At 42.6% G+C, this 26,201-nt stretch overlaps 1 protein-coding gene across 5 annotated transcripts in view; it reads left to right on the plus strand.

Moving 5' to 3' along the window:
* LOC139478354 (protein madd-4-like) overlaps positions 1 to 25,325 on the plus strand; it is a 47,604-nt gene extending 22,279 nt beyond the window's left edge. The window contains exons 2-16 of one of the 5 annotated variants that reach the window (XM_071260800.1): positions 10,495 to 10,629; positions 10,777 to 11,010; positions 11,521 to 11,680; positions 12,047 to 12,216; positions 12,350 to 12,488; positions 13,010 to 13,036; positions 15,466 to 15,547; positions 16,292 to 16,422; positions 18,143 to 18,301; positions 19,012 to 19,141; positions 19,758 to 19,962; positions 20,456 to 21,310; positions 21,997 to 22,179; positions 22,337 to 22,484; positions 22,991 to 25,325. In XM_071260800.1, coding sequence (XP_071116901.1) covers positions 10,495 to 10,629; positions 10,777 to 11,010; positions 11,521 to 11,680; positions 12,047 to 12,216; positions 12,350 to 12,488; positions 13,010 to 13,036; positions 15,466 to 15,547; positions 16,292 to 16,422; positions 18,143 to 18,301; positions 19,012 to 19,141; positions 19,758 to 19,962; positions 20,456 to 21,310; positions 21,997 to 22,179; positions 22,337 to 22,484; positions 22,991 to 23,166 — 2,934 coding nt within the window. In that variant the 3' untranslated portion in view covers positions 23,167 to 25,325. Of the gene's footprint in view, positions 1 to 10,494; positions 10,630 to 10,776; positions 11,011 to 11,520; positions 11,681 to 12,042; positions 12,217 to 12,349; positions 12,489 to 13,009; positions 13,037 to 15,465; positions 15,548 to 16,291; positions 16,423 to 18,142; positions 18,302 to 19,011; positions 19,142 to 19,757; positions 19,963 to 20,455; positions 21,311 to 21,996; positions 22,180 to 22,336; positions 22,485 to 22,990 lie in introns of those variants that run through there. The other 4 variants (XM_071260794.1, XM_071260807.1, XM_071260818.1 and 1 more) reach the window with 4 other exon arrangements.
* Positions 25,326 to 26,201: the final 876 nt, after the last annotated feature.

The raw sequence follows: 26,201 nt of genomic DNA on the forward strand, positions 1-26,201 counted from the left end.
TGACGCGTCGTCAATACTCACTGAGCATATTGATGCAATTGATGCAACATTGCCTTGCGACGAGTTCGAGCTTGTATCAGTCTCTGGATATATGTGTAGTGTGGAGCAGGGGTGGTGTTGCATCGTAGTTCCTGGTAGGACGGCCTTACAAATCAGTTTCTGAATGTGTGTGTGTGCGTATGTGTGTGCGTGCGTGTGTGTGTGTGTGTGTGTGTGTGGGGGGGGGGGTATGGATGTGTGTGTGTGGGTGTGTGGGGGTGTCTGTGTGTGGGTGTGTGGGTGTGTGGGTGTGGGTGGGTGGGAATGTGTATGTGTGTGGGTGGGTGGGAGAAGTGGGTGTGTAAAGTGTTAGCGTGTGAAGTGTGGGTGGGTGAAGTGTGGGTGTATGAAGCGTGGGTGGGTGAGGCGTGGGTGGGTGTGGGGTGTGTGAAGTGGGGGGTATATGAGGTGTGGGTGTGTGAAATGTGGATGTGTGAGGCTCGGGTGTGTGAGGGTGAGTGTGTGAGGTGTGGGTGGGTGAAGGGTGTGTTTGTGAGGTGTGTGTGTGTGTGAAGTGTGGGTGTGTGAGGCCCGGGTGTGTGAGGGTGAGTGTGTGAGGTGTGGGTGCGTGAAGGGTGTGTGTGTGAAGTGTGGGTGGGTGAGGGTGTGTGGGTGAAGTGTGGGTGTGTGAGGGTGTGTGTGGTGAGGTGTGGGTGTGTGAAGTGTGGGTGTGTGAGGTGTGGGTGTGTGAGTGTGTGAGGCTCGGGTGTGTGAGGGTGAGTGTGTGAGGTGTGGGTGGGTGAAGTGTGGGTGTGTGAGGTGTTGGTGTGTGAAGTGTGGATATGTGAGGTGTGGGTGTGTGAGGGTTGGTGTGTGAGGTGTGTGTGTGTGAAGTGTTGATGTGGGAGGTGTGGGTGTGTGAAGGTGTGTGTGTGAGTGTGATACGGATGTATGAGATGTGGGTGTGTGAAGTATTGGAGTGTGAGGTGTGGGTGTGTGAAGTATGGGTGTGTGAGATGTGGCTTGACGTGTGTAGTGTGTGTGGGCGTGCGATGTATGAGATTTGAGTGTTATGTGTGGATAGGCGTGTGACGTGTTGGTGGGTGGTCGAGGTGTGAGTGAGTAATGTGTGAGATGTGGGTGTGTGAGGTGGACGTGTGGTATGGGGTGTGCACATGAAGTCAAGTGTAGATGCGTGATGTTTGTGGTAGCAGCCAGTATGAGACGTCTGAGTGAACGTACCCCTGCTTTATGTAATACCGCACAGCTTTCCCCGTGTATTGCTGACATACGTTTTCAATCACGTGGCAGCAATCTGTTGTTTTCTGGGCCTCGGGGTTGCAGGTGTTCAGCGTGACGTCACCCGTCCATGTTTACGTTTATAGCAGTTAACCAGTTACTTCATCAAAACGAAAGTTGTATTATCACTAAATATACCTCACAGGGGCAGCCAACGGAATACTCTTCAGTCCGTCTGTTATTCGGTAGGAGCTTATCCCCGCAGAGCCTCCGAGGTGATCAGAAAAGATAACACGTGTCTTCAGTAGGTTTACCTCAAATGGGATTTCGAATGGTTGGTTTATGTTCGTATTTACAACCCCTTCGACCCTGTAACAAATATATCCAATATAGCCTATGCACGTCTATGATATTTGGCAAGTCTAGATTACTGCAGTATCATAAAGAAAGACTCTTGGCTTTTCTTTGCTATATAAGATAATTTAACAACTTTTTTATTCTGTAAAACATGTTGATTTGTGAGACTAGATGTTAGTCTAACAGCCCATTAGTGGATGTGTGAGGGACTGACTGTAAACAATATTTCATTTAGATCACAGCTTCTTGTTGATGTCGGAGGGAGGGACGCAGGTCAGAGTGTTTCAAACTTCGTATTTCGTGCCTTCACACAAAATACAAGATGTGGTCATCAGTTAACCCAGAAAATCCTTAACAATTATTGATAATTGTATCTTGAACGATTGATTCGTGTGCATTATGTTATCCAAGTATGACGGTTTCAATAAACTCTCTACGTCTGATATCTCCCCGCAAAAACTAGTGTAAAATAACCTTGTCTGAACTGGCGTCTACACAGTGTTGATGGCCAACACCCAAGTGTGTCTCCACCGTAGCCTGTATCTAGGAGTCAGTGCGTCTACATAGTGTTGATAGCCAATACCCAAGTGTATATCCACTGTAGCCTGTATCTAGGAGTCAGGGCGTCTACATAGTGTTGATAGCCAATACCCAAGTGTATATCCACTGTAGCCTGTGTCTAGGAGCCAGGGCGTCTACATAGTGTTGATAGCCAATACCCAAGTGTATCTCCACCGTAGCCTGTATCTAGGAGTCAGGGCGTCTACATAGTGTTGATAGTCTCAATACCCAAGTGTATCTCCATCGTAGCCTGTATCTAGGAGCCAGGGCGTCTACATAGTGTTGATAGCCTACAACATTACATCTCACTTGGCGCATGGGTCGCCCATATTAATGCATCCTGGAATTACGGTGTCATGAAAGTTACCCCATCAATAAACCTACAGCCGTCTTTTGATAATTTTCTCCCTGAAGTATTTTCATATGTTGTTGTGTCTTGGGATGTCGACAGTTATAAAGAGAGGATAAGCAATCATTTACAAATGGCGAGAAGGCCAGGCTTTGGTCCATTGACGTGGGTGGCCTGGCGCAGGCTGCTGCTTCTACACCGGATTATCAAGCGGCATCAACGACACACAACTGTACATTAACTGCAGCCCTCCCAAACACAGAGGCTTACGTGATCCCATCTGAGGCTAAATGTATTTGTTTGGATAAGACTGACTATTTATACCTGCAGATTTCCAGAACGTTTCTTTCTGATATCTCACCCTGTCTAAACACAGAAACATTGTGGGTTTGGACAACGAAGGTGTAGTGAGATTGCCAGTTGGCTAATTAGGTTAGATTACGGCTCAGAGTAGTTTCCTCCATTGCATGTCCTGTCATAGAGTGTGTGGGGAGATAGATCACTTCATTGGTTGGCTGTATGTCATTCAGATAAGAGGCACACTATTTGATGGAGGATCCTTTCCTTGAAAGATAGTCTGACCTTGGCTAGGGGATATTATGAACACATTACTGTGGGGTATGCAGAGTTTGTTTGTTTGTTGTCTAACGCCGCACTCAGCAATATTCCAGATATATGACGGCAGTCGGCACATAATTGACCCTGTACCAGACAATCCCGTGATTGACACCATGAGCATATAGATCTGCGCAACTGGGGTACGATGATATGCACCAACCAAGTCAGACCACCCGATCTCGTTAGTCGCCTCTTACGACAATGATGGGTACCTGAAGATAACTTCTAACCCGGATCATCATGGGTCCATAAGGAGATGTTCGTGTTTTAGAGTGGATGGCAGATACGATTGATAATAAAGTGCATTTGTGGACATATAGTAAACAAAATATATCTCCAAAGAAAAAGCCATGCTGTGTGCATACCGTGTCCCTTTGTCCCGCGGATGACAGTGAAGTCGTAGTGGAAATTGAGTATAGCCAAATAAGTATCAACATTACCTCCCTTTGTTGTCCAAGTTTCTAAATAGAGGGGTGATACATTCACTCAAGGTTAAAGCTGGTATGATCAACGTAAGGCCATGTACACAAAACACAACTACATTTCACAGAGAACATCGTGGACATTGATGCCGGCTCTCGCTTCCACGTCGCCAACATTCACAACAGTACATGCCCTTATATTTACAAGTGTTGATAAACACAACACTGACTGGCGAGTTCCCGGAAAACTAATTGGATATCAAATTCTGAGAGTTAGTTTATTACGTTTAGTGGAGCAAGTCGAGTGGTACATCACTATGTTTCTTCAAGAACGTGAACCAGCATCCAAGGTATGGGCATTGCTGGCTGAGCGTAATTACACTGGGGCATCTACAATTCGGAACCTGTAGTCAGCCACGTTATCCAGCCAGGTTCTCCCAACGTCACACATTTGATGTTCGTTGCACACGCGTGGTGTGGAATTCCACAGTAATGGCTTAATTTGTTGTTCTATTGCGTGTAACACACGTTGGTCGTGGTTCCTGGTTGTTTAATAGCCCAACGAAAGGAAATGATCTCGCACGGGCAATCCGTTTGAGTTAACCTTTCACCTTGAATAGAATTACCCTTGTGGTGTTTCTGTAACATTCCCGCTCCGGGGTTGGGGAAATACTGTCCATTGTAATATGTAATGACAGGCAACTTTGAATTTGTTTGACTTCAAAGAGAACCATTTATCCAGAACATTACAGACCCCCTATTTCATGGTTTAATTTTTGTTTGTTAGTTGAAATGAAGTATGTTTTCAAAAGTCATCCATGGTAACGCTGGTTCGCAAACATCAGCTACATGTAGCGTGTAACCGCTAATAAAGGGTTATTCTGTGTATATCTAGTAAGTCCTCGTACTGTCACCATACTGTCTGATCCAACCCCATCTGTGTGTCCTCGTACTGTCACCATACTGTCTGATCCAACCCCGTCTGTGTGTCCTCGTACTGTCTCCATGCTGTCTGATCCATCCCCGTCTGTGTGTCCTCGTACTGTCTCCATGCTGTCTGATCCATCCACATCTGTGTGTCCTCGTACTGTCTCCATGTTATCTGATCCATCCCCATATGTGTGTCCTCGCACTGTCTCCATGCTGTCTGATCCATCCCCATATGTGTGTCCTCGTACTGTCTCCATGCTGTCTGATCCATCCCCATCTGTGTGTCCTCGTACTGTCACCATACTGTCTGATCCAACCCCATCTGTGTGTCCTCGTATCGTCTCCATGCTGTCTGATCCATCCCCATCTGTGTGTCCTCGTACGGTCTCAAAGCTATCTGATCCATCCCCATCTTTGTGTCCTCGTACGGTCTCAATGCTGTCTGATCCATCCCCATCTGTGTGTCCCCATCCTGTTACCATCCATGGTGTCCCCTCAAGCTGCCGGCAGACAGGTGCACTTGACTGGGGAACCGTTCAGACTAAGTTCAGACACTGTAGCAAGTATAGACTAAAATCTAGTCTCTGAAATGAACATATCGTACATAAAAACAGTTGTTCAGTTATCTTAATAAAAATATAATAAAAAGGAGCCCAGTGACTCTCTTCATTTTCATGATACTGGAGTGATCTAGACTTGCCAAACACTATAGACTTGCATGGGCTGTATTTGATATAAATTTTTTATCAGGGTCTGTAAGACAGACTATAGCAAGTAGACACTTGTGTTTACACGACTGGGATACAGATACGTGCTGACACATCATCTGTGAGCCACACCAAGTATCAGCTAACGCTGGAACGATGCACGCCAAGGCAGGTTTGTTTCACACAAACAACTGATGTTCCCTGAGATTGGCCTCTTGCATCCGTGAATCGTGAGACTATATACATACAGCACGTTATCTCTGATGCGCTACAGAAGGTAAGGGTATACCTACACACACTGTAGGGTAACAACAAGTACTATCTTTTAACGTCTTTTGGTATGACTCGGATCGTTCCGCCGATTTATCAATCTCCCGGGAGACGGTCTATCCACTAGGCCACGGAGGCGGTCGAAAGTTTCAGAAAAAGCACCTTTCTGTATTTGATACTCGCTATAGACAGAACCTACATTGTGTTAATTATAGATCTCTGGCACTGCAAGATAAACGTCTTGGTGTGTGTCCACAGAGAGGGCGTATGGTCGTGATACCTGCGCGGGGCCCTCGAGCTTGCAATGAAACCATGGTTCTGGCCAACCAAGACACATATCTCCATTTAGAATCAGACAGTATGTGTATGTATCGGTATTAATTTTGTTTTCTTTACTCTTATTCTGGTTCTGTTTAGTTGTGCTCAGAATAATAGCGCACTTCGCCCAAGGTACAGAACATGCATTTCCTATCGCTTGACTGCCGTTAGTACAGTCCTGTGTATACAGGGGAGTAGGACATATGACGATTGTGTCTGGGGCCATGGCCACACGATAACGGCTATTTTCAAAGGACACTGTAGCATTAATTTGGACATTGTCGGCTTTCACTGATCAGCTGTGTCTTGTTTGCCGTGGCATTTGTGTTGCGTGGTGCTGCATGAACGTGGGGTAGTGTAGAAGGTCGACTTGTCAGTTGTGAGTAGACACAGACAGCATACGTTACTACAAACACAAAACACCTTCATGATATCGAGGCACTTTGCTTCTCACGCTGTGGCGTGTACAGAACCAGACGCTGGTTGACACTGGGTGAGTTTGCTTCTACTGGCGCCTACTGCATGTGTTTCCCGTTAAGGAAGCTTGTTCACTATCTACAATTAGCCACGCGTCCACACAGACAGCACAACACTGGATCCACCCATTGTCATCTGAGAATTAAACTGTGAACGCAAACATATTATCTATTGTACGCGAGACCATTCAGTATCAATCTGCGACACTCAGGTATACTCTGTTATATTTACGACGGTAGGGAATATTCTATTATTTATACGACACTGAGAAGAATGTGATATCAGTCTGCTTTGTATGATCCATTATCTACATGACGCCGAGGTATTTTGCGACACAGGGGTATATTCTGTTATCCGACACTGAGGTATAATCTGTTTTATATCAGACTGTAACATATTATCTATACAACACGGTATAATAATGTTATATACCAGACAGTAATGTATTATCTATACAACACGGTATAATATTGTTATATACCAGACAGTAATGTATTATCTCTACAACACGGTATAGTATTGTTATATACCAGACAGTATTGTATTATCTATACAACACGTCATGATATTGTTATATACCAGACATTAAATTATGTATTATCTATACAAAACGGTAAAATATTGTTATATACCAGACAATAATGTATTATCTATACAACACGGTAATAATATTGTAATATATCGGACAGTAATGTATTATCTATACAACACGGTATGATATTGTAATATACCAGACAGTAATGTATTATCTATACAACACGGTATAGTATTGCTATATACCAGACAATAATGTATTATCTATAGAACACGGTATGCTATTGTTATATACCAGACAGTAATGTATTATCTATACAACACGGTATTGTATTGTTATATACCAGAAAATAATGTATTATCTATACAACAAGGTATAATCTGTTTTATATCATACAGTAATGTTTTATCTCTACAACACGGTATAATATTGTTGTATACCAGACAGTAATGTATTTATCTCTACAACACGGTATAATCTGTTTTACATCAGACAATAATGTATTATCTATACAACACGGTATAATATAGTTAGATACCAGACAGTAATGTTTTATCTCTACAACACGGTATAATATTGTTGTAAACCAGACAGTAATGTATTATCTATACAACGCGGTATAATATTGTTATATGCCAGACAATAATGTATTGTCTATACAACACGATATAATATTGTTATATACCAGACAGTAATGTATTATCTTCACAACACGGTATAATATTGTTATATACTAGAAATTAATGTATTATCTATACAGCACGGTATAATCTGTTTTATATCAGACAGTAATGTTTTATCTCTACAACACGGTATAATATTGTTGTATACCAGACAGTAATGTATTTATCTCTACAACACGATATAATATTGTTATATAGTAGACATTAATGTATTATCTATACAACACGGTATAATCTGTTTTATATGAGACAGTAATGTTTTATCTCTACAACACGGTATTATATTGTTGTATACCAGACAGTAATGTATTTATCTATACAACGCGGTATTATATTGTTAGATACCAGACAGTAATTTTTTATCTTTACAACACGGTATAATATTGTTGTATACCAGACAGTAATGTATTTATTTATCTATACAACGCGGTATAATATTGTTATATGCCAGACAATAATGTATTGTCTATACAACACGATATAATATTGTTATATACCAGACAGTAATGTATTATCTATACAACACGGTATAATCTGTTTTATATCAGACAGTAATGTATTATCTATACAACACGGCATAATATTGTTATATACCAGACAGTAATGTTTCATCTATCATCTCTATGACGCTGAGATAAAATCGGTCACTTTACGATACACTGGTTTAATCTGTAATTAATACACCCTGAGGTATTATTTATTGTCTGTAATGACACTGAGGTATAATCTGTCATCATCTTGACACTGAGGTATAATCTGTTTTCTAAAATCATGACACTGTGGTGTGATCTGTTATCTATAATGACACAGGTATAATCTGTTATCTATAATGACACTGGGATATAATATGTTATCGATACTTAGACTGAGATATAAACTTGTATTTTATAATATCACTTAGGTATAACGTGCTATTAATACGAAACCCGTGAAGATCCGGATTATAATTGGTCTTGCTTGTCGTAAGAGGCGACAACCGGATCGGGTGGTCAGGCTGGCTGACTTGGTTGATGCATGTCATCGTATCCCAATTGCGTGGATCGATGCTCATGGTGTCAGTCACTGGATTGTCTGGTTCAGACTCGATTATTTACAGAACGCCGTCATATAGCTGGAATATTGCCGATTGCGGCCCAATCCAACAAACAAACAAACAAATATTAATACAACTGAGGTATGGTGCTGACAAACCAAGGATCATAATCAAGGCGAACATATGATCCTTATACACGTGGAAGGCGCAACTCTGCACAAAGAACTGTTGCGCCGCTGGATTGTTGCGACTGTTTCCCCGGTGCCCCGAGAATAAACAACAAGAAAACATACAGGCTGAGGACAGAGCACAGAAAGCGAGGGAAGAATTAAGTCTTGCTTATGAAAACCATAAACAGGCATAGTTCAAGCCGTCGCTATAAGTGCAATAATCTTGAAAGCGACGTTAAGCTCAATTTCACCTGAACACAATCGGTATTCGTTGATGACATTTCGCCACGTGTAACGCAATTGTCTGTTACAGGTGCGAAAAGCCTGAAGAAAGCTTAGTCTCAACTGTATGTTTGTTCTCTCGGCCAAGCAGATATGAAAACAGCTGCAAGACTGTTTCCAGTGTGAACAATGGGATGACACAACGCGGCTTCAGCGACCTATCCCAGACCTCATGTGTCAAAGTCGACATCAGTGTATTTTACTCTGGCCTTGGTTGGCGGAAGACGCGAGGTGGACTTGTTAGCCACGGGTAGCGATACAAAGGTGTTCATCTCGGCTTACGCCGTGTTCATGTCACACGCAATCTCGCTTGGATTATTTCCACACTTTAGGATGGACTTTAATGGCGCCCTAATTCAGGGGGAGGCCACAGGGACCGACGTGTCGTTATAGAAAGACAAACTGTAGTTACACAACACACATGCCAGGTTACAGCCGTATATATACTAGTATTTCCTTCACCCAAGGGCAATACCTCTCGGGAACATTTTTGGTCATTAGTTGGAAAAATGGTTTCTCAAATTATTTTGAAAACGTGTTGATAGAGAGCGAAAATTTTTTTGAGTAATTTCCTACTCCACTTACAAACGCTATATAGAGAAAACCGGACAGAAACAAATTTACAGCCCCTCGGGACCTCCCCCGTCGACCCCTTTACCACCCCTCCCCCCACTACCGCCCCCCCCCTTCTCTCCCTCACCGCCCTCTCTCACTATCCTTCGCCAGTACTCAGTCTGTCCCCAACAAGTTCCAATGTACGTACACATGGTGATAGGAGGGCACTTGTTCTTGGTTAGATGCCCGCCCCCGATACGGTGCTAGTACCCACTCACAACATAAATACACGCTGTCAACATGAGAGGTTGTTAACATCGCCGGCATGTAGGCGGTATGTGTAACAGGTTACCTTTGGTTCTTATGGTGTACTATGTTATGCAATGTAGATGATATGTTGATGAAGCTGGTGATGGGATGTGTATTTGGCTGCTGAAGCACGTGCCTCAGAAGAAAGCAATTGTAAATAGCATCATTAAACGGACATCTAACATTAGATGCACGCTTAATGTATAGTTAGCTTACTTTAAAGAGATATATAAATAGAATTGCTCGATTTCATAAATTGGTTTCTGGCGTAACGTTGTTAGTAGTAAAACGGTAGCTAAAGCAGCTGGAAGTGGACGTGAACCTGCTCACATTCAATCTGCGCTGTGCGTGTGTGTGTGTGTGTTTGTGCAGATTTTATTGCCGCTTCTATATATTTACGGCGCACTGGCGGTTCCACAGACACGGACGGGGGTTAGAAGGATGTTTCTTAAAGTTGATTCTTAGGTCAAGGAGTATGCCTCTGTCTATACGTACATCTCATCCTGGTGTCTCTGTACGAATAGCAGAATAGAGGGGCAATCTCACGGTTAAAATGGTTGTGCCAACGAGGTGTACCGTGTTAATTCTCTTTATTTATTTTTTTTGTGCCAAGGAGAAGGCCTCTGTCATTTACGTACGTCTCAACCGGACATTTCTGTAAGAGTAGCAGGACAATACATATACACACCTTTCTTCATAGTTGCTTGTCCTATCCGAGGCCAAGGATGTCTGGAGCACCTGCAGTCGACAGTGTGGAGGCGGACTCAGCAAGAGTGGGTGTGAGGAGGGGGGCGTCTGCAACACGTCCGTTAAATACAGGGTCTGTAATCGACAGGTGAGTCGAGGGTGGGTCGGCGAATTAAATGATTTGAAAGCACCGGGGTCTGTAAATGCTCGTATACCCAAATTTTATTACCAACATTTAGCACGATTGCCAAAAATGTCACGATTGAAAAAACCCAATTCCAATTAAATGTTTCAGAAGTGTATGAAGGACGGGTCAACCCCCCGAGAGGAGCAATGTGGTCGCTACAACAATATTCCATTTCGCGGCTCTCTGTATTCATGGATTCCGGCTCACAAACCACAAACACCCTGCGCCCTTATCTGTAGGAGTGCCGTCACTGAGGACAAGGTCACTGTCAAGTTAAACGATACCGTTGACGACGGGACGGACTGCGGCAACAACAGTGTATGCATAGCTGGTAAATGTCTGGTGAGTTGATCGAATACGTGCAAGAGTATGGTGAAGTCATCGCTGCTTTATCTTATTTAATATACAGTAAACTACGGTTATAACGAACTCAAAGGGACTACTATTTTTCGTTCGTTATAACCGTAGTTCGTTATAAGCATATATACAGCATAACTACAGCAAATAGTCGGGACTAAAAAGTAAGTTCGTTATATCCGTCAGTTCGTTATAAGCGTGTTCGTTATAATCGTAGTTTACTGTAATTAGGAGGCAAACGTTATAATCATGTTCAGACTTGCGGGTTTGTTCAGTATTCAGTGCCCGGAAATTTAATTTGAAAACGACGTCGTTAATATTAGTGGTTTACAAATTCGATTAACATCGTGTTTTCGGATTTGAAGGGTGTTATTGAATATTCGGTGACCGGATTTAAACATTTGAAACAAATAAAACCGCAATCCGCAAACACATGTTTTTTCTCCTAAATAGTACCGGGATTGATTGAACGTATTTGTTTTGTTTGACTCCCAGGACGTTGGCTGTGACGACATAGCTGGATCTGGGACGGTGCTGGATGTCTGCGGTGTGTGTGACGGCGACGGGACCAGCTGCAAGCAGGGTTCGGCCCGAACCAAGTCCCGCTACCAATGGGAAGTGAACTGGGTGCCCTGCTCCGTGACGTGTGGTGTAGGTAAACTGACTTGTGTCATCCTTTATACTGATCGCACCTATACAACACGGATATTTGGATTGCAATGTTACCATTTTGTACCTGATGCATAGGATCCACACATTATTCTTTGAACGATCTTCTCATTTATTTTTATTTAGAACACAGATTTGAGAAAAAAACAATAACCTAGTCCATGCTTAATCGCACAGCTCATTCCAATTCCAGTTTAGTTTGTTGTATGTAGTACAATCATAATCGTAGACAGCATCTTCCCTACAAACAGCACCTTCCCTTCCCCCAGCTACCCAGACTCCATGACCTACTATAAATGTTGTAGCCATCCCTCACACCAGCCAGGTACACTATCTGTGTTTGTCTAGACAGGACACCAGAAGATGATATCCAAGTGTAAAAATACCCAAACTTACGACGTCGTGGCAGACAGTATGTGTCGGAACTCCATCCGTCCCAAGGACGTGTCCGTCAAGTGTACCCTGAGGGCGTGTTCAGCCGACAAGAAGCAGATTCTCTGGCTGACGGGGGTCTGGTCGCCGGTGAGAACATTTTGACATCTTATGTTCCACAATGTATGTTGGGAATATGTAAATGGCATTGGTTCGCAGTTGGCTTTCTAACCAATACTTTGAAGTTAGCGATAGGGTACAGTTGACATTGTCTGTGTTGTAGTGTCCTGTGACGTGTGGGGTCGGGTACAAGTACCGAAACGTCATCTGTAAGCACCAAGGGAGGGGTAGATGCTCCACATGGAACAAGCCCCCCACACGAGTCACGTGTGACACCGGTGTGTCGTGCAGCCAATACAGAGGTATGTGATGTCCGCGTGTGACCGACACACGTTTTGTTTCAGCACAGTGCACTGATGCATATGAACGAGTTTGGACTTCGTTTCACCGCGTTCCTGTTTCATGTTGTGGAGCATGATTTAAAACTGTATCCTATTTTCGCGTGACCCTTGTTCGACTTGCTTTGATTAAATAAACTGTGGCCCAATGGGATAAAGTCCATTATTCAGTATATTCATTGCTACGTAACACTCTGTCTCTTGGAGAACGTTGTAACACTAAACCTCCATATGGTGCTATGAAGAATTGTCATTATCTGCATTTGTATATCCACAATCTAATATACAACCTTTCCACGGGGGAAGCTACTAATCTACTCACAAATCCACAACTATATATAACACGAAGTATAAACCGCACAAATATAGCCTTCTAAAATATCTCACAGTGACTTCTGCGTGGAGCTAACACAACGTCAGGTGACGTCCATCTGGTCTAACACCTACACATGTAGATGGTATTTTGTGGATGTTTTGTATTTAAGGCGGCCCAGACAGTTACCAGAGCGACGGTGAGAGTAGCTAACTGCATGAACACCTCATATATAGGCTTTGCATGACTTGATTTTAACCATGCACCGAACTGTAATCTGTCCACAAGGGTATGGTATATTAGTGACGACCATTGCTCGCTCTTACAAGATGTAGTCGTCTGCTAGCAGCGATGTTGCTTCAATAACTTTCGGAAAGAAGACCCAGCAGCCATTGTAATTACTGTGAACGCTATTATGTTTTAATGGCAGGGGTATAAGTTAAACACTAAATCATTACTCTGTTCTTTCTGATCTTGTTCACCCACCCTTTTTATTTCACTACAAGGGCGGATCCAGCATTTTTAAAAGGGAGGGGTCCAAAATATCAAAATCCTTTCTCTAGATCCGCCTATGCAGTAGTTTGTTTGGATCGGAGATTCAAATATCTAGAAGTACAGAGGTAGTAATGTATGTTGTTGTGTAACAACTCGCTGAAGTACAGGTGGTTTGCATGCTGTCGTTCTCTAAGATGTACACAGACTGGGGTTGCATCTGGTAATACCTATCCTGAAGTGAGACTAATTCTGTTGGTATGTGTTAACTAATGGTTGGGGTGACATGTCGGCCAGCAGGCGAGGCATGGCTTCTAGATCTCCCGTACCCATAGCCACCCGTTTCTAGACCGTGGCTGTTCTCCACCAACTTCTAGTCTTAGTCCACGAACTATGGTTAGTCAGTAGGAAACAATAATGGTTTGTTTACTCCGTATATGTATTCTAATTGCAAGGTGAAGTAGCCACGCTTTGTATACCTCAGTGTATTTTGTACCTCGCCTTCTCCGCGCATCTCAAGTAATCTGCGCTTCAAGCCGCTGCTTTGAATTTGCCTTGAACACATTTACTTCATTATAACTTTCACAACTGTCTTTCACAGCGTTGTACTCCAAAAAAATAATTAAATACAATTGCCCTTCTAGATCTATGTCATTTGGATAATCCATACCGTGTAAACAAATCAGAAAATTATATTTATCCATAAATGCTGATTCTATTGATTTGAGGGGGCACGAGTGGCCCAGAATCTAAGGCCCCGCGGTTCGGTGTGCAGAGTTGCGTCCCTTGGCCACGCCTGAAACCCATGATTGTGTGTTCGAATCCCGGTTCGCCCCGATTAAGTTTGTAAGCACCATACCCGTGCTCCTGGGTTTCACCGAAGTATTAAACGTCTGAGACCTGCATCACTTCGGGCTTTCCTCCCACATTAAGCTGACACGCCGCGATATAACTGGAATATTGTTAAAAGCGGCATTAAACCCAACACATTCACTGACGCTATTGATTTGAAACTTCAATAATAACTAGGGAGATCTGAAGGTAGGTGTTAGTATGTTAACGGTGTGTGATAAATTGCAGTATGTTACAGGTGTGTTATAGATTGTAGTATGTTACAGGCGTGTTATAGGTTGCAGTATGTTACAGGTGTGTTATAGATTGTAGTATGTTACAGGCGTGTTATAGGTTGTAGTATGTTAAAGGTGTGTTATGGATTGTATGTTACAGGTTCTATATGTTGTAGTATGTTTCCGGTGTGTTATAGGTTGCAGTATGTTACAGATGTGTTATAGGTTGAAGTATGTTACAGATGTGTTATAGGTTTAAGTATGTTACAGGTGTGTTATAGGTTGCAGTATATTACAGGCGTGTTATAGGTTGAATGTGGCTTTCCTCACACATTAAGCTGACATGCCGCGATATAACTGGAATATTGTTAAAAGCGGCGTTAAACCCAACTCACTCACTCGCTCGCTCTATTGATTTGAAAGTTCAGTAATAACTAGGGAGATCCGAAGGTAGGTGTTAGTATGTATCGGTGTGTTATAGATTGCAGAATGTTACAGGTGTGTTATAAGTTGCAGTATGTAACAGGTGTGGTATAGATTGCAGAATGTTACAGGTGTGTTATAAGTTGCAGTACGTTACAGGTGTGTTATAGGTTGCAGTATGTTACAGGTGTGTTATAGATTGCAGAATGTTACAGGTGTGTTATAAGTTGCAGTATGTTACAGGTGTGTTATAGGTTGTAGTAGATTACAGGTGTGTTATAGGTTGTAGTATGTTACAGGTATTATAGGTTGTAGTATGTTACAGGTGTGTCATAGTTTGTAATATGTTACTTGTGCGTTATAGGTTGCAGTATGTTACAGGTGTCATAGATTGCAGTATGTTACAGGTGTGTTATAGGTTGCAGTATGTTACAGGTGTGTTGCAGGTATACTATCAGTTATGTAATACAAGTGTGACAAATGGTAGAATATTATAGACATGTTGGAGTGTGTGTGTTACCTGGCGTGGTTTTTTACGGGTGTGACAGAGGTGACTTTGTGAAGCAAGATGCTGGTGTTACAAGTATAAACTTCCATGTGAATGAATTCAGAATCGTGACTGATATTGACGTTACAATGTTTGCAGACTGGAGGCGTGGGGAGGTGGGTCTTCAGTCTCTCAACCCCTTCAAAACAAGAAAAAATGAGGGGAGACCACTCACACCCAGGTATGTGGTCGAGAGTTGATCTAGTGTATTGCAGGGTATGACGCGTGCAGTTCTCTAGTAGAAGTAGGTGTCATATTGGCTAGATGAAGTGCAAACTTCAACCATGTTGGGCTTCCAGCAGGGAGTGTGGGCCACATGCAATCTTTTTGCTCCCTGTACTTTAATATATTTACCTTTTATCTACAAACAAATGAAAATATGAGTTGCCATATGGTGGAATCACGTTTTAACATTGACGATGAAACTGTAGATAGTTAACCCGCCACAGAGTTGTTGAATTGAAGGCACAAAAAGGAGCCCAGCGGATCGCCTGATACAGCACTAACAGACAATTGAAGGCGTCCACGTGGTTTGGGCATCATTGTTTGGGGGCATTCAGTCACACCCTATATGGCGGTTTTTCGGAACCTGATTACTGTAAAGATCGAGGCGGTTTTTTTTTCAAATCTAGTGCATTGTTGTCAGTTCGTAGTACACAAAGGCGGACATGACTGACTTCATGCCATCTGTCCATTGATGACAAGTCTGGTGGTCTCGGAGGCCAAAGTCAATAGGTGGCATCCCCAAATGCCAAATCCATAGAGACGTGTAAGGTGTACAACTGATATACGCGTATAATTCTCTTCCACATTTGCGCTACGTATACCAATGATCTTTCTCGGTCCTATTTAATTGGCCTAACAGATTCAGGATTTGTTCAAGGGGAAACTTTCCATACCGGCTACGTGAACTTATTGTTTGCAGATTCCTGGCGGGGGACTGGAGTGTGTGCAGTGTGACGTGTGGGAGAGGGGTGCGGACACGGACGGTCAAGTGTAAGGTCTACTTCGACATCTCCGGCAAGGTGGAAGCGGTCCCTGACTCGGAGTGCTACAGTAGGTGCATGGTTTCTAAGTGGCTCAGAACAACAGCATGTACGAGTGGTTGTTATATGGTTAGAACAGCAGCCTGTACGGGTGGTTGTTATATGGTTAGAACAGCATCATGTACGGGTGGATGCTACATGATAAGAACAGCAGCAAGGCGGGTGGTTGTTATATGGTTAGAACAGCAGCATGTACGGGTGGTTGCTATATGGTTAGAACAGCAGCCTGTACGGGTGGTTGCTATATGGTTAGAACAGCAGCCTGTACGGGTGGTTGTTATATGGTTAGAACAGCATCATGTACGGGTGGATGCTATATGATAAGAACAGCAGCAAGGCGGGTGGTTGTTATATGGTTAGAACAGCAGCATGTACGAGTGGTTGTTATATGGTTAGAACAGCAGCCTGTACGGGTGGTTGTTATATGGTTAGAACAGCATCATGTACGGGTGGATGCTATATGATAAGAACAGCAGCAAGGCGGGTGGTTGTTATATGGTTAGAACAGCAGCATGTACGAGTGGTTGTTATATGGTTAGAACAGCAGCCTGTACGGGTGGTTGTTATATGGTTAGAACAGCATCATGTACGGGTGGATGCTATATGATAAGAACAGCAGCAAGGCGGGTGGTTGTTATATGGTTAGAACAGCAGCATGTACGGGTGGTTGCTATATGGTTAGAACAGCAGCATGTACGGGTGGTTGCTATATGGTTAGAACAGCAGCAAGGCGGGTGGTTGTTATATGGTTAGAACAGCAGCATGTACGGGTGGTTGCTATATGGTTAGAACAGCAGCATGTACGGGTGGTTGTTATATGGTTAGAACAGCAGCAAGGCGGGTGGTTGTTATATGGTTAGAACAGCAGCAAGACGGGTGGTTGTTATATGGTTAGAACAGCAGCATGTACGGGTGGTTACTATATGGTTAGAACAGCAGCCTGTACGGGTGGTTGCTATATGGTTAGAACAGCAGCAAGGCGGGTGGTTGTTATATGGTAAGAACAGCAGCATGTACGGGTGGTTGTTATATGGTAAGAACAGCAGCATGTACGGGTGGTTGCTATATGGTTAGAACAGCAGCCTGTACGGGTGGTTGCTATATGGTTAGAACAGCAGCAAGACGGGTGGTTGTTATATGGTAAGAACAGCAGCATGTACGGGTGGTTGTTATATGGTTAGAACAGCAGCATGTACGGGTGGTTGCTATATGGTTAGAACAGCAGCAAGGCGGGTGGTTGTTATATGGTTAGAACAGCACCAAGACGGGTGGTTGTTATATGGTTAGAACAGCAGCATGTACGGGTGGTTACTATATGGTTAGAACAGCAGCCTGTACGGGTGGTTGCTATATGGTTAGAACAGCAGCAAGGCGGGTGGTTGCTATATGGTTAGAACAGCAGCAAGGCGGGTGGTTGTTATGTGGTTAGAACAGCAGCATGTACGGGTGGTTGCTATATGGTAAGAACAGCAGCAAGGCGGATGGTTGTTTTATGGTTAGAACAGCAGCAAGGCGGGTGGTTACTATATGCTTAGAACAGCAGCTACTGACATTCCCACCCTGGAAAGTAACTACACAGATTTACGCTCATATCAAAAACAAGAATTAAACACTAGAATATTCTTTTTAATGGCTTGTGTGTTCTTGTGTTGTTTGTAAAGGAAAATGTCCTACCTTATGCAAGTACCTATTCTTTTCTGAACATGCCTTTATCAATTCACCTCCCACAGGCAAGAAGCCATCCGCGAAAGAAGTGTGTGTTCTACAAGCATGTCGGGAAACGGAGGTCTCTCCAGGGGTCACAGGATTTAACGAGATCTTCAGTCCAGACGAAACCTTCCGATGGGAGCTTGGGAACTACTCCACGTGTACTCAGAGCTGTCTGCGAGGTGAATGGTGACTCGTTTAATAGTCTTCACTGCATCAATCTATTATCACTGGTGTGTAGTAGTTAAAGAACATTTAACTGTTTTGGCAAGCCGTTTACAGAATTGGAAATAATTACAACATCATCAGCAAAGAGAAGGAGCATAATGTCCATTATTTCTTGTGTTACAAATATTCCATGTTGACAACTATTTTGCAGCTCTATAGCAAGTTCATTTATGAAAAATATAAACAACAACAGACTTCAAACGAAACCTTGTCGTTCACTGGAGGATGTTGTAAAGCAGTACATTCGTTCATTATTGACCTTCATACATGCGCTGATTGATGCATACATGGTTTTTTAAAAGTACAGACATTTTACCATGACTTTAGTAATAAGTTAATACATCATTGTTTTCCTATTAACATAGTCAAAAGCTATTTTTAAAATCAATAAATACACAATGAAAGCAACCTCTGGTTTTGCACAAATATTTAGAACGAAGAGCTTGTAAAACAAACAAATTATCAACAGTAGAGTATCATGTATTAAAGGCTACAGGTAATGCGTAAATATGTACATTCCGATCCTAAATTCTTTCCCTCAGATATATCTAGTTTTCATGACACTTTTTGGTGATGAACAGATTCTATCATCGCATCTTGAATGCACCTAGACTGTTGTCAGACACCATTGTCACAACACTGAATTCCTCTTGCTCCTGCTCAGGTACCCAGAGAACTAGACTGGAGTGCGTGAGGGAGAAGAACGGCGCCATCGTGTCCGCGTCTAACTGTCTGCACCTCATCAAGCCTACCACCAAGGTCAGGAGCTGTAATGATGTGCCTTGTCCGCCCAGGTAGGATCAGATGTGTGATAGTTCGGTAGACTGTTATTAATAGAGTAAAAGTTACTAATAATACATCAGGCTATTGCTGTTGCAGTTGATTCTGAGCCAGATATTCACTGGTAATTCTGAACGTGTTTGTTTGTTTGTTCTTTAACGCAGCAATATTTCAGATACTTGACAGCGGTCTGTAAATAATCGATTCTGGACAAGACAATCCAGTGATTGACATTATGAGCATCGACATGCGCAATTGTGATACAATGACATGCATCAACCAAGTCAGCGACCCTGACCACCCGATCCCGTTAGTCGTTTCTATATACGACAAGCATAGTTGATGGGTTGCTGAAGATCTATTCTACCCCGAATCTTCAATAGGTCTCTTAGAAGACAAGCATGGGTTGCTGAAGACCAGTTCTAACCCGCATCTTTACGGGTACTTTCTGAACGTGCATTTGTAAACACGTAAAAGCGACGCAACAACAGGTCATTATGCAAAATTATAGCAAAATCATACAGCAGCAATAACGTGTCATTAAACTCGAATCTGTTGATTCTACTTCCCGGAATCAGCCTGATGCTCCTGATTTCTCCATTACTTCCACGTGTGTAACTTTCCATGCAGGTGGTCTACCGGGGAGCATGGCCCCTGTACTGCTGACTGTGGGGGTGGCGTCCAGCGACGCACTGTCCAGTGTGTCCAGGATATCGGATCCGAGATGACCAAGACTATTCCCGACTACCGGTGCCCCGACCCTATTCCTATCTCAGAGCAGAGCTGTAATACCCAGTTCTGTCCAGCACAATGGCAGACAGGGAACTGGACTGAGGTAAGCAGTCACCCACAGACAATCCCTGCAATCACCACATTCTCATTCACTCTGCAAGACCACCTTCACGTGAATGTTTGTGTTCTTAGTGACTGTTAACGTGCCTTGACAATTTCAAGAGGAAGGGATATGAAAAATTCTGTTGAAAATTGTTTTTAAAATAGGGATACTATAACGTCCTGCTGATTTCAGACACCCTCTTATCGTGAGGCCCTTGAGATAATTTTTCAAATTCTGTAAACACATAAGAACTTCCTGAACAGTGAAAGGCATGTTAAGATCATCTCATATTTCTGTGTTAGATAAAGCTGGATCCTCAACATATATATTATCAGAGATGTTATCAGAGATCATAATCACAGTCAATGTGTTTATCAATACTGAGAAGACTTGTGTTTAATAGTGTGGGTTCTAGTTCTGATGAGTGAACCACATGTGATGATGATGCATCAATGTTACCAGTCTTACCTTTAGTGTGTTGTTAATTCCACAGTGTACAGTGACGTGTGGACCAGGCGTCCAGACCCGACGAGCGTATTGTACCAAAGCTCCATTCCGGGGTCACAAGGTCATGGTTGCCGACACTGAGTGCATGGGTCCTCGTCCAATGACAACTCGAGAATGTCAAATAAGCGAATGCTTTCCAGGAGCATCTACATCACCTGTCATCAAGTCTGAGAACTACACCTTTATACAGTTCAAAAGGTCAAAACGGGTCAAGGTCACAGTTGGAGGTCGATTGGTTCTCCTTCCTGGCCAGTCTGTGACCGTCAGGTGTCCAGTTAAGAACTATCATCGGCGCCTTCTCTTCTGGAGCAAAGGTTTTAAGCTGATACCTATGGCTGGACGGGTGAGGACAACCTTCATGGGAAACCTGAAGATTAAGAGAGCCAATCCAAGTACCGATGCTGGCACCTACACTTGTATGGCTGGGCTTGAAAGTGCTGACATCATTATAGAGTTCCAGACAAAGTCTGCTGCTCAGAAGAAGGCAAAGGAGATGAAGAAATATTTAGGGGAGAAGGCAAAGTTACAGAATTTAGTCCTGAAGCCAGAATCGGACATTGTATCCGAAGCTCGTATTACTGACAATGGTTTAGTGAGCGATCCTCAATTGAATACATCCAAAAAGCTGGTGTTCACCACAGGCGAGTGGTCGCCTTGCTCTGTCACGTGCGGTTCTGGAAACCAGCGTCGTGACGTAATGTGTGCCCGCGTCACATACAAATATGTCAAAATCCTACCAGACAGAGAGTGTATAAAATGGGGATCAACCAAACCTGAGGCAGTGCGGAAATGTTCTCTGCAAGCTGATTGTCCCCTCTGGAAGTCTGCAAAATGGTCCAAGGTAAATCTGGTGTTACATCACAGACAATGTCACTTAAGAATACAGTTGCTTGTTTAACGTGTATTGACATTGACAGTCAAGTCAGCTATTCGCACAATGAGTAGATATGTTTGGTAATCAATGGTAAAATGCCTCTTATGGACTTACCCCAAGGGGATTCTAGGTTAGAATTTGCAACCAGCAACCTATGCTGATCGGGTGGTCAGGTTCGGGGACTTGAATGATGGCATGTCATCATACCCCATCAGCGTAGATCATTGCTCACAATATTGATCACTGGATGGTCTTGTCCAGTCTGTACAGGTCGTTGTCATTTAGCTGGAATATTGCTGATGAGAAGTTATACAACAAATGCACGCACGTTATACATCAAACGCCACACGCACACTGTACAACAAACGCGCACACGCACATTATGCAACAAATGAACACATACACTTAGAGACTCCAGCATGTATAGAAACTTAAACTGTGTCTTAGCCCTATACACCACACCAAACCCGTTCTTCAAATAATACAATATATGATATCACCATAACATGTAATACACATAAAAGTCAAATGGTTCCACTGTGCATTTCATCGGAAGAGTCTTCATGGATATCATGAAGTTAGTCAGGATGTCACTTGTCTATCATCAGGTGTACATCTTCTGTCTTTAGTGTAAAGTAGTCCATTCCTTGCAGTGCTCAATCAACAACTGTCTTCGAGACGGATTCGCACAGAGAAAGCGGGCCGTGGACTGTGTGTACAGTAACGGGACTGTAGCTCCCCTGGAGGTGTGTCAGGCAGACGACAAGCCCGATCACAAGCAGGAGTGTGTCAAGCTGGACTGCATGTCCATGTGGCAGACGTCAGCATGGACTGAAGTGAGTCGCCAGCTGTTGTACCCAGTTACTGAAACATATATCACAATGCTCATCCTTAAATATGTACCATATATGATAGTGCGGCTAATCTCCCTTCTGATTTCGGACGATTCTACTCCCTGATGGTATTCTGTAGCTATCGCATCTGTATGTTTAGTGTCAGCCCTTCTGTGCTAAGGAGGGTTTCAAGACTCGGATGCTGACCTGTGTGTGGAGGAAGACAAGGGCTCCAGCCTGGTCCACCTGCAAGAGGAAACCCCGACCATCCGTGAAGAAGCCATGTGCCCCAAGAAAGTGTCAGAGCAGTAAGTTCTGGTTAATAGTCATTGAACTGATTTCAAAATCTGATATACAATGTTTCGATAGACTTCACCTCAAGGGAGGTGAAATAGAATGCCTGCGTCAACAGGGCCGTAGCTACTGAGAGAGCATATTATTTCACAACTATGATCCATCTCAATTCCGACCAAACATCATGTGTTAGTTGGAGCCCTGTACTAATATTTATTTGTTATTTCTATCTACAATTGTTGTTTCTTTTCATCAAAAGAAAATGTAGTATATATCAAGTCTATGTTTTATATCATGCCTAGCAATATGCCTAAAGGTTGGTCAGATTGCTTAGAAAAACAATTCAAGAAAAAAGTGACAAGAAAGGAATCGTTCAAGATATACCTTTAAAATGTCTGTACATTTTTATCATTTTGGTCACTTTAGCAAAAGATATGGATCGCAAAATAAGAAGACAAGAAAAACAATTAACGATTTAACCTCCATCTCTTGATGTTGATAGCCTTCTCCCTGCTTGCAGGTTGTCAGGACATGTCACGGTACTGCAGCATTGTCGGCATGTTGAAGATGTGTCGTGTGAAAGACTTCCGTGAGAGGTGCTGCCACACGTGTCGCAGATACAACACGACCAAACCTAAACGGCATTCATCAGCAATTGAAACATTCTTCCATCTGGCAAATCAACAAATTGTCTAACCGTAGCAGATTTGAAAATTGCCACCGTCAAGCAAGTCAGTAATGATGGCAGGCATATTTTGCTATGATGTCACAGATTGCTTGGTACTGTCTTCATCTGTTTATTCCATGGACTATGAGGGATGTGCCATGTTTTCGTTAAGACAGGTTTGATAGACGAGATGTTCCAACTACCAGCAGGACAACATATGGTTCGTTGCCTGGCCTGTGCCCTCTCATATAGGATGCCCCAGTGGGTGCAGGGATGTCATGACAATCTCTCCATCAAGTTCTGGTTCCCGAGGAGGATGGAACAGTGTATGTGGCGCTCAAACCAGAGCAGAATCCTGAATTACATATTCCGATTGTTTTAAGCAACCTTCTGGTAATGTTAGTAGAACATCACTTTGAAACTTAACAGGATTTTTTTGACACAATAAGTGGGCATACTTTGGTAATGTTTCACCATTACAACACAGTCCTGGTCAGTACCTATGGTACCTATTCCTGGTAAAGCCTTGTAATGAAGTACATTCAAACTACCCATGTCAACACCATCTTAACACGAAATGTACACGTTTTATTTCAATCAATATGTTACTCACCTTCATCTGTTGGTGCAGGCATACAGTCTTTAGCTTTCAATGAAAACATTCTGCTCTCTCCACACTGTGTCTGTTGTAGAGGTTGCAACCCTGAACAATTGGGTTTCAGTGGCTGTTATGGCGAGTTTTCTATTTAAACATATTTTATTTTGTGAAGGTCGATTGTTAAATGTCAACTTAAAAACATAATTTCCAAGGTAAATAACACCTAAAGTAACCTTTTCTCCATTCCACAGATCACTTAAATGCCTACTATCAAACCGAAGCAATGTATTTGTGTCTTTGCAATCTAGTCCTATCATACCATCATATCGGCACATCTCAACTATGGCAGCTCCCCGGGACCCAACAGTATTACAGGATAAGCCTCCAAACAACACCATATTTTACTGACCACTTTTTCAGGTTTGTGAATGTTACATGTTTTTTTCTCAATGCACTGCAATGCATTTCAATGTGTTATTGTTATATTTTGTATTTCATTGAAAGTATTTTGAAATAATTCAAGAGCGGCTATAACTTCCAAGCAAGTTGCAACAGTGGGAATCAAATACCGGTACATTTATTTTCAAGTGATATTCGCTGATCACCTTCAGGTGACTCTAGTGGGTGACAGGTCGTGTGCAAGCAACAGGACTAACATTGTACAACTAGCTCCATGAACTTACTCCTAAAAACAACGCTATTGCAAGACTTGCTTACGGACTATCAGGAATCCATTTAGATGGGTTATTTCATCATTTATGTCTTCATTTCGTCATCCATTCATGATTCTCTTCAAATGTTATAGACACCTAAAGCAAAAATAATTGAAATTTGAGTTATTATTTTATTCTTGGTAATATTTACCGGCTTCCTTAACAGAGAACATTCTTTAGATGATGAACCTTCTTGCTATAACTATATTTGTCTCTTCACTCGGAATGCTGCTGGAGGCTATTTCTTTGTCGAATCCTCACAAATGATAATATCTGGAACTGAAATGTTCACAAAGCTTGTTTACGAGTAAAACACAGTTGGTGTCTATTTTCATCCTGCAGTGTCAGCGTATGTCAGTCTGTGTGGACATGTTACTTCTGTGGTTGTCTGAATGCTAGCATTGGATAGAGGGGTGCTCTGTCATGAAGTACATGAAGTATCTCCTGATACGTTAGATCAAAGTTTAGGAGTCCCCACCATGTCTGAGTTTAGTTTGGCCAGTTTGTGTTAGGCAGAAGAAGATATAGGGCCGAGGGCAGTTGGTGGTCAAGAACTAGTGAATGATTTCATTTAGAAGCACTGACAGAAACATGAAATACATAAGTAGTACAGGTATAAACACTTACCTATAACACTGGTGTATATATTTTCTCCCATGGAGACAAACAAGCAAGTGCCATGTCGTCATGACAACACAATACAATGTAGTCCCAAGCTGGAGCTATGCTCTCTGCTGTATGTGTGTAGTGATAAGTCTGGTGTAGTCAAGAGCAGTGTACCTACTATTTATTTTTGTATATACATATTATATTCACTTAGGATTGTGTACATAATGTGACCACTTTTGTCGGAAATTAAAGCCAAAATATTTACTAATATTGGTGTTTGTTTTGTTGTGATGTCTTCAAGGAGCAGGAGCGGAATGTCATGTTGTTCCATTTCATAAAAGTTAGATTTTGGGTGGGAAATTCTAAATAATGAATGCCCTGGCTTATGTGAAGCTACTGTATGTTAAATAAAAGGTGAATCTCAACATCGGGTCAGCTAAAATCAAGATTCATAAGAATATAAGTTGTAGCAGTATCATGTAGCATCGGGATTTATGAGTACTGTGTTTGGTTTTATACCACAAACAGAGTGATCCTGCTGCAAAGAATTTATCTTACCAATCTGCCAGTTAAGCCGCCTTTGCAAAAAAATCAAAACAAATTCAAAATGGATAGAAAACAGCTGTTCGGTTGAGCTGAGGTTAACTTATGCTATGTCACATGACTTTCATTGTCTCAGAAAACAGCGTGCGGTCTTTCGCTTCGAAGCGTGTTATAAGGGATTTATTCTCCCCCTCAGAAATCGAACAATAGTTATCACTGTTAATAATTCTAAGAATACTACCCCTATTACATCTACAGAATGATTAACAATGATAACTATTGTTCGATTATTCTTGCGTATCCTCTGTAGTATAGGTCTTCAGTAACCCATGCTTGCCGTAAAAGGCAACTATGCTTGTCGTAAGAGGCGACTAACGGGATCGGGTGGTCAGACTCGCTGACTTGGCTGATGCATGTCATCGATCCCAATTGTGTGGATCGATGCTCATGATATCAATCACTGGATTCCCTGGTCCAGACTCGATTATATACAGAGCTGTCATATAGATGAAATATTGCTGAGTGCGGCGTTAAACAACAATCAAACTAACATCTTTGCAAGTATATACCAAAGGGACCCTGTGGGATCTGCCTCTAGTAA

The sequence above is a fragment of the Haliotis cracherodii genome, unplaced genomic scaffold, assembly GCF_022045235.1.
Source record: "Haliotis cracherodii isolate W230 unplaced genomic scaffold, xgHalCrac1.p SCAF_1, whole genome shotgun sequence".
NCBI lineage: Eukaryota > Metazoa > Mollusca > Gastropoda > Lepetellida > Haliotidae > Haliotis > Haliotis cracherodii.